Genomic DNA, 9,267 nt, shown 5'->3' on the forward strand with positions numbered 1-9,267 from the left:
TTCTTGACATTCTTGAAGCGCAAAATTGGATTAAGCTGTTTAGTGAATGTTATGACAATGTGATTGCGCATGCACCTTTAAAGGAATTTTGTGCGAATTTTAGAAATGTGAATGGTGTGTGTGTTAGCAAAATTAAAAACAAGATAATTAGTTTTGATGCTGATGATTTAGCTGCTGTGTTTGGAACTCCTAATGAGGGGTTTGATGAGTATTTTAAGGGAGAAACTGAGTTAAGTGTTGATGGTGTTCCTATTGAAAAAATTGTTGAATCAATTGGGGGTAAAGCTTCCAAAGTTCGAACCAACCATAATTTGTTCTCCCCTATTCAAAAGCTGCTGTTTATTTTTGTTCACCTAGCTATCATTCCAAGAACCCAGCATAAACATGAGGCTAATCACCTTGATGTTGTGCTTATGTATTGCCTTGAAAACAAAATAAAGATAAATTTTCCATCTTTGATGATCCAGCACCTCACTCATTGTCTTGCCAATCATTTAAAGGTTGGGTATGCAAATTTGATAATTACTCTTCTTGAAAGCTGTGGAATTTCCATGACAAACTATGAATCTCTTAAGCTTAAAACCAACCATTATGTCCAACCCAAAACACTTGAAGCCCGAAACCTAACTGTTGTTGAGGGAACTACTCAATTTCTCTCAAAATCCCTTTCTAAGCCTAAACAGGATGAGAGTAGTTTGAAGAAGAAGGAAGATGAAGAGTTAGATAAATGGTTGGAGGAAGAAGACAGTGAGAAAGAAGGTGAACAGAAAAAGAAGGAGGTGATTGTGATGTCAAACCAAAAGGGTACTCAAAGTTCTGGGAAGAGAAAGAGTACTAGGTTGGCAATAAGGCCAAGAGGGAAGGACAAGGCTGAATCTGCTGCAGTTGTTGATCTGAGTGAAGAGAGAAACAGTGCTCCAGGGGATCAAGGGATCCTTGGAGAGAAAACTGGTTCTCAGGGGGAACAGGGCATACTTCAAGCTTCTGTTGAAAAAACATTTCCTACAGGTTCAGGTTTTGCTGCCCTCAGCATAGTGAGTTCCACTTTGGAACTTAAAGCTCTCAAGGAGACAGTGCAAAGCTAGTTGATGTTCAACCAGGATTGGTTGAAAGGATTGAAGCTCTTGAGAAGGTAGTATCAGACTTGGTGAAAGCTTCCACATAGCCCACCTCAGTAATGCACCAGAGCACATCAACTCTTTCCAAAGGGCAGGCTGATCTATTGAAGAAATTGGAGGACTTGGTCATTGAAGAAGTGCCAGAAAATAATGCTGAAGAAGAGACCCAGTCCTCTGCCCCTAAAGCTTAATGTTTTATTTCTGTCTTAGCTCTAAAACTTTATCTTCTTGAACTTGGTCTGGATTATTTTGCTTCTTTTGGTCTGTAAACAATTAAACAGGGTATTTTCCTTTGTTTTTGATGTTCTGGAGGAACATTAGTTTGTTTATATGGATGTTGCTTGCTTGCTTTATGACTATTTGCATACTATTTCTGCCTATATGTGCTTTGTTATATGCTTTGGACACAAACCGTTAAAATGGTGTTGCGTTTAGATATATCTGTGCATTAATTTTGATGAAAGCCAAAAGGGGGAAAAGAATGGCAAACTCAATTGTTGACAAGCTTCTCCATCCATCTGTACCTAAGGTATATAAGGTATACAATTTCACTTCAGTTCCTTGTTTAACTTTAGCTAGTTCATTTTCGTTTTAAGTTTTTCTTTTTCTTTTTCTGATTGTCTTTTTATTTTATTTTGTGAGTTTTCTTAGGTTTGTCATTCATCAAAAAGGGGGAATATTGTTAATCTTAAGTTTTGATGATGACTCAAGGAACCTAAGCAAACCCATAGGAGCTTTAACTTTTGTCTATTAGGTTTGATGTATTGACAGGTTTTATATGCAACGAAGTTCTAGAGTCAGAATGGAGCATGGAACAAGGTCTAAGGATGAGCTATGGATGAGCATAGAAGACAATCAGAAGCCAAGTTCCTTGAGTGAGGAACTGAAGCTTCAGAGTCGAAGCTTCACAGTGTGTCAAGGAGTCTAATGTATCTTTACTGATTATTTTAGGCTTCTTGTATATATGTTAAGTACATGTCTAGTTGATAGGGATTAAGTGGATTTGATTTTATTTATTAAAGATTTTATTTTCCATATTTTAACTCAGTTATTTTCGAAAAATATCTTTTTGAGTTAAATTATCTTTTTTTGTTAAAAAGATTTTCTGTTTTAATTTTATCTCATTATTTGGAAAATTCGACTTGGAGAATAATCTTTCAAACGTATGGTTTACTTTGTCAAAGGAAGTTGAGAAAAATTAGGAAGCCAGTAAAACACTTCCTGATAAATCGTTTGACTTGCTGCCCAAGCTCCCACGAACTGCACTTCCTAGTTTCATGGAGGTTGTGGCTTAGTGGAAGTTGAGGCAAACGGAAATGTTTTTAACTTCCCTTTCTTTCCTATAAATAGGATCAGTTTTCTGTTGACAAAATACACTTCAGCATTACAGTCTTTTAGCTTTTGAAAAAGAGTCATAATCCACTTAAGTCCTTGAGTGTCTTTGTACTTAGCAATTTAGAGTTTAATCTTTGAGTTGTATTGGGTTAGAGTTTGGAGGAACTCTAAGAGTGTTTTATTGTTTTGAGTGAAGCAAGGAGAAAAAGAGAGAGTTGAGAGTTCGACTGATTGAGGGATCAGTTGAAGGGAGCTTAAGTTCATAGAGGAACTTGAGTTTAGAGTCTTAATTTGTAATAGGTGGTTTGCCCTATTATTATTAAGAATTGAGTTTAAAATCCCTTGTGGTCGTGGTTTTTCTTCTTGATTAGGGCCAAGAAGTTTTCCACGTAAAATCTCTCTTTGCACTTTTAGTTTTTATTCGATTTCCTTTATAAATTCCGCAAAAATTACCCTAGTTCCTCTACAATACAATTCCCCCCCCCCCTCTTGTATTGTTCATTCGAGTCAACAATAACACTTCAGCAGAACACTAGCTCAAAATCCCATGTTTCATGAGAAGAAAAAACATCTTAAAAGGGATATGCATTATGTGAAGGATCTTGTTGAAGCAGGTTTTCTGAAGACTGAACATGTTTCAGATTTATTGACTAAGCCTCTTGCTGTAAATAGACATAATTTTCTTTGCTCCAAGCTTGGACTTACAGATCAAGTCCAGCTTGAAGGGGGAGTATAAGAATATATTATTATTAAGTTAGTTAGTTAATTATAACTAACCTTTGTATAAAATAGGCTAGTCTGTCATAATTGTATTTTGTACAATTCATTTCTAATTCTCTGACATATTCTCTCTCTCTCTCTCTCTCTAAACATCTTTCTCTTCTATAGTTTTCGTTTATGGTTGGGAAAGGTGAGTGGAGATCGGGGAAGCTTCAACGGTGTTGGTGTTGGGGATGCTTCATTGGTTTTGGTATAGGAGATGCTTCAATGGTGGTTGAGGTTCGGGAAGCTTTAATTGAGGAAGAAGCATGAAGCTTTTCAAAAGAGGGAGTTTTAATGGTGGTATCGGTGGAGTAACGACAAAATAATCGTCCACTACAAGAAAACAGCCTATCTCCGACGGACTAGTTCCGACGGGCACGTAATTCCGTCAGAAAATTCGAAATTTCCGACGGATTTTTGATCCGTCGTATGTTTCCGACGAAACTAAAGAATCCGTCGCAAATCCGTCGTAAATTTACGACGGAATTTAATTCCGTCGAAAAATTAGTACTTTCCGACGGAATATTCCGTCGAAAAGAGTAATTTCCGACGGAATATATAACTTTTAAAAAAAAAAAAAATTCAAACCCTAACCCTAAAGCTCTTCCGCCCCTTTTCTTTTTTTTCCCTCTCTTCTCTTTCCTCTCTTTCTCTCTCCTGTCCGCCCTTCTCTTCTCCTTCCTTCTCTCCTCTCTTCTCTTTCTCTCTCCTCTCCTCTTTCCTCTGATTTGCCTCTTTCTCTCTCCTTCTTCTTCTTTCCTCTTCTTTTTTCTTCTCCTTCTTGCCTCTTCTCTGTCCACAGTTCCGCACTCTTCTTTCCCCTTCTCTCCTAAGTCCTAACACCACCGCCATCACCAACTACCAACAACAACGGACACCATTACAACCGTGCAACAACAACGGCGACCACAATAACACCGGGAACACGCAACAAAACCAATTGCACAACCACCGTCGCGAGAATCGTCAACCGCTCAAGTATTGTAGATATTGTTTTAGTTTAGTTTAGATTGTAGATCTAGTTGTATTTTTTAATAAATTTCTGATTATGGTTAATTTTTCAAGTAATTGTAATATTAGTGTATGAATTTTTGAGGATAATTGTATATTTATTTGAATCCTTTTGATTTTTGTGGTTCGATCTACTTGTTTCGACATTGTTTTGGGTTAATTGTTGTTGTTTTGGTGGTTAACTTTAGATCTATATGTTGTGGTTGTTGTTGTTTTTTTTTTTATTGGGTTAATTTTATTTTAGATTTTTGTTTTTGTGGTGAACGGTGGTAGTGGTGTGGGGTTTGAGCTGGTAGAGAGGTTAAGGGGGAGGTGAGGCCGTGAGGTGGTGGTGGTGGTTGTGGGGAATATTTGAGGAGTTTTTTTAGTTTTATTTGTTGCGGTGGAGGTGATGGTATTGCGGTGCGGGCTGGTGGTGGTATGGGGTGGTGCATCTTTTTTTTTATTTTTTTTAAAGGGTTTTCCGATGGAATTTTCGTCGGAAATTTCCGACAGAACGCAATTCCGTCGGAAATTTCCGACGGACTTTTCTTAGACTGAAAAACCTCTGACGGCGGAAATTTTCGTCGGAATTTCCGTCGGAACAGTGTTTCCAACGGAATTTTCGTCGGAAAAGGTCAATTTTCCTACGAACAATTTTACGACACCACTGTTCGACGGAATTCCGTCGGAAACACCATTACCGACGGAAATCAGGATGTTTTCGAGGGATTTTTCCGTCGGAAACAGCCTTAATTCTAGTAGTGGTCAAATTGGCCGTTAATTCAACCACGAGGTGGCATCGAGTACTATTCACCAATATTACAATAACGCCATTAGATTGCCGAATTTTGTCAATCATTAAGATTAACTGGGGTTGATTCGGCTAAAATATTGCATCGGCAACGTGAAATAACAAATAGTTAAAAAAAATGAGAAAATAATAGACAACCATGATTTGTCAAGAACTCCATATATTGTTGAGATTTAAGTAATCTCTAAACCAAGAAATATATGTCAAAAAGACAATACAAAATACAATGTTGTTGAAAATGTCAACAAATTAAATCTTCAAATAAATTTGATTAGGACAATAATTAATAAGGTATAATAAGGGGTTGGGCTAGCTTAGGACGTACGTACTCTTAGTTAAAGCGGCTGCAAACTTTCCTAATTTCACCTTGACTGCCTGTAAGAACCTCAACAGCTTGCAGCTTGATCATGACTTGTGCCTTCCTAACGTTGAACAATGTTAGATTTTGCGACAAAGCCGAAACGAAGCTAGAGCTTGCAGGATCACGGGACAATTCTTGATCGAGTTTGAGAAGTCCCCGGTTTCCGATGAGCTCACCGTAGAAACGGTTGTTCAGTGTGTTGTTGTTGGTAGGGTCTTGGTTAAGGAGAGCGGAGTTGTTGGTTGTATCTGTGTTTTGAGGACAAACTTTTCTTAACTGGTTTAGAAGGCTTAGGTCCATCTCTGAGTCGAATTCTCCGGTGTTTTCGTAGAGTCGTTTTTCGAAGAATTTACAGTGTGCTTTTCCAACAGCGTGGTAACCTGAAAGAAAATTGTTAGCTCATGTACATGAAAAATGATCATCCATTTATGTGTAACACATTTCATAATGGATAAGGGTAATGGTTTTATATGCTATTCACGAGTCACAACTAAACTTCAGTTGACGTGTCAAAATATGTGTTGCAACTTGCAAGTAATGAAATATACGAAGTATGCCTAAAGGATGTATATGTGATGAATTAGTTCACTTTTAGTTCACATAATATATCAAGTGGAAACATTAATCTCTTAGTTTTTTTTTTTTTTTGGACGATATTTCTTTTCAGATTTGTTATTCCTTTTATATGGATCGAAGAAACTAATTCAAATAAATATTTGGGAAAATTAATTTTAGTTTTTTGTTGTCTAGCTATTCAATGTAACATAAAATAGTTTTTAAAGGACCTATAACTTTAAGTTCATCATATAAGTATATAACCTATTTGAAGAGAGATGAAAGAAGGTAGTAACAATACCTAGAAGGACAACCATCTCTTCGACGGAGAAGTTCTTGGCGGCGAATACAGCAGCAGCTTCCTCGACAGTCATGGAAGGATTTGGAAGGTTCACATCGGCGGAATTGGAAACAAGTCCATCCCTACGTCCTGTTTCTACCGGAAAGTCAAGTCCTCCTCCCTGTTTATTAGAAGCTAAGTAGTGTTAGTATACATTTTAGTTAATGTTGTTTTTCACTCTTAATAATGGAATTTACAACTGAAGTGATGACGTTTTAGATATTATAAAAGTATGAATAATTTACCAGCCTAATAAGCACTTTAGTAGCAATAGCGATAATGTCAGCACAAGAGACAACACCAGGACATTCTGATTCTATTGCGGTCTTCAATTTTTCAATAAATTCATAACCCCTTACGCCACCATTAGAGTCTGAAGTCTTCTCAGTTGATGGTCCGTCGATAAGGATGGATGCATCACAACCCTTCACAAAAAAATACAAATTAGTCACATTATATTCATCATACCATGCTATATAGCTAATTAAGGATCTATTTCATGATAAGATACAATAATAAATATTACCATGAAAAGATAATAAGTGAATGAAATTATCCACTTTCTTATACGAATAAGTACTTCTTTCTTCAAGATATAAAAATTTCATTATCTAAGCCATATACCTTCGTATATATGTGTACGTTAGATTATTCATTATGATGCTAATGAAACCTACATAGTATTATTAAATCAAGTATATAAAATGTAATATGGTACCCCATATAATTGTATTAAACATAATATTAATATAGCTAGAAATTGTGGAAATTTTCTAAGATTTTAAAAAATATATACTTAACTATTAATTTTACTTGGATAAAAAGTGTACGAGAATATAACATAGGAACTTACATGGACAAAACAATCATGAAACTGGAGACGAAGAAGGGCAGGAAGAATAGTAGGATCCTGATCAAACTCCTCCTGGCAAAGGACATCAATTATTTCCTCAATATCAGAATTGCACTTGTCTTCGTAGAAACCAACAACCAAACCAAAAGTAGTCGAAAAAGACCAAAATGGACCTGAACGCCTAGAACTCATAGAAGGACCAGGAGCAGGAGCCAGTGCAGGGCCAAGGCTGGGTGACAACGCGGGAGAGTCACCCATTGGTTGTTCCTCTGTAAAGGGATCCTTCACTTTGATGCCAAAGATAGTAGCACATTGAGCCATTGGGGTTGATACCAAGACTAGCCCTAGGGTTAGCATGACTAACCCAATATTTGCTTGAAACTTCATTTTTTTTTTTCTTGTATTTTTTTTTTTTATAAATTTTTTTTAAGCTCCTTTGAGGAACTAGTAGATAATATTCGAGCTTTAATATGGAGGTAGATGTTGTAGTATGATGTTATGCATGCAATGTATATATATGATGATAAAGAAAGAATAGTTTTTCCCAAAAAAAAAAAAAGTTGATGGATCGTTAAATAAAGTGGCATGCACGACTCCACTATTCATGTTATTATAGACGTGCAATGGAGTATTTTTAAGAGGACGGCTAACTTTGAGTTCTTCCACTTCTCATAATAATGTATGTTTCTATCATTCCTATGAATGTGATCTAACTACATAACGATTGATGTTGATTTGTGAGGGATTCATAGAATGCGCACATCAATTATTGGATACATTTTTCTTTTATTCAACGAGTTAAGAAATTTTAAATCTTATTAAGTAGTATTTTTAATTTGATTCTAAAAAGACAAAAAGAAATTAGATAGTCAATTATTGACCCATCATTTGACCTATTTACATAACATTTTATACATACCCCTATATGAAGGTACAATTGTACATACAAGTAATTAAATCAAAGGACATATTCTTATTAACCAGTAATTTTAGATATCCTGGACGGTAAGTTATCATCAAGTTAAGTTTGTAAAAAAAATAAGATGAATTATTCCCTTCATGTTTTAATAAGTATTACATCTTTTTTTTTTTCCTACAAAAATTTACGTTTTAATATTATATTTTTTTCTTTTCATGGTCTTCCCTCAAACCTATTACGAGTATTACTTTTTATTATTATTATTATTATTATTATTATTATTATTATTATTATTATTATTATTATTATTATTATTATTATTATTATTTCTTTTCTTTCATATTCATTACTTTTCAATGAAGTGTTAACCCACTATCTTTCTTTTACAATTTTTTAATACCCCAATTACCTCACCAATCTCATATTTTATTTAAGTCAATTAAATTGTCTTAAACTATGTGTCAGTCAAAATATAACACTGATGATTAAAATATGGAGGGAATAAGAAATAATTTACCAAAACTATGGTTCTTTTCAGATTAATTATAACAAATCTTTGTACCTGCAATGTATGGCATTTTAAAGTATTAACCTTATATGACCTTTTTCGCCAGTTTGGGATTAATTTATAGTTGTATTTATAAAATTATTGTCGTACTAGATTCTTCATGTATAGTATAGACGTGTTGGACTTACCATGTATAGTATAGTATAGTTTATTCTTCCATTGATACATTGTCCCTTTCAAAGGTTAATTAAATCACCGAGTTTGACCTTTAATAGATGAATGTGGAGAGCTCATTTGTGAAAGGGTTTTATATAAATAAAACCGGATTATTAGGGATGTTAGTGGGACAAGTCAAGTAGGAGACCTGTCCCATCCCCGCCCCATTGGGGCGGGAATGAGTATCGATTTGGGGGGTGGTGGGGCGGGAATGAGGATAAAAACCATACCCGTCATGGGTGATGGGGCGGGGATGGATTTTAAGTTGTACCCGCCTCATCTCCGCCCCGCCCCACTTCGTACCCGCCCTATCTCCACCTCATACCCACGTCTATATATTTTTAAAAGCAAAATATATATTTTATACTATTTTATAAAATAATTTCATGAAATAAAATATTGATATAATACTTTGCATTACACTTATATTATAAACAAAAATTTGTATAATATTAAGAATGTTTTATTAATATAATCCGTACGGAGTATTAATCAT

At 35.2% G+C, this 9,267-nt stretch overlaps 1 protein-coding gene across 1 annotated transcript; it reads right to left on the minus strand.

Moving 5' to 3' along the window:
• Nucleotides 1-5,350: 5,350 nt before the first annotated feature.
• LOC145627199 (peroxidase 57-like) lies at nucleotides 5,351-7,555 on the minus strand. The gene is made up of 4 exons (XM_081679593.1): nucleotides 7,129-7,555; nucleotides 6,521-6,700; nucleotides 6,237-6,396; nucleotides 5,351-5,760 (listed from the first exon to the last, which is right to left on the minus strand). The coding sequence occupies exons 1-4, from the start codon at nucleotides 7,513-7,515 to the stop codon at nucleotides 5,351-5,353; spliced, it is 1,137 nt and encodes a 378-aa protein (XP_081535719.1). The 5' UTR covers nucleotides 7,516-7,555.
• Nucleotides 7,556-9,267: the final 1,712 nt, after the last annotated feature.

Source organism: Chenopodium album, chromosome 4, assembly GCF_948465745.1.
Source record: "Chenopodium album chromosome 4, dcCheAlbu1.1, whole genome shotgun sequence".
Lineage (NCBI taxonomy): Eukaryota > Viridiplantae > Streptophyta > Magnoliopsida > Caryophyllales > Amaranthaceae > Chenopodium > Chenopodium album.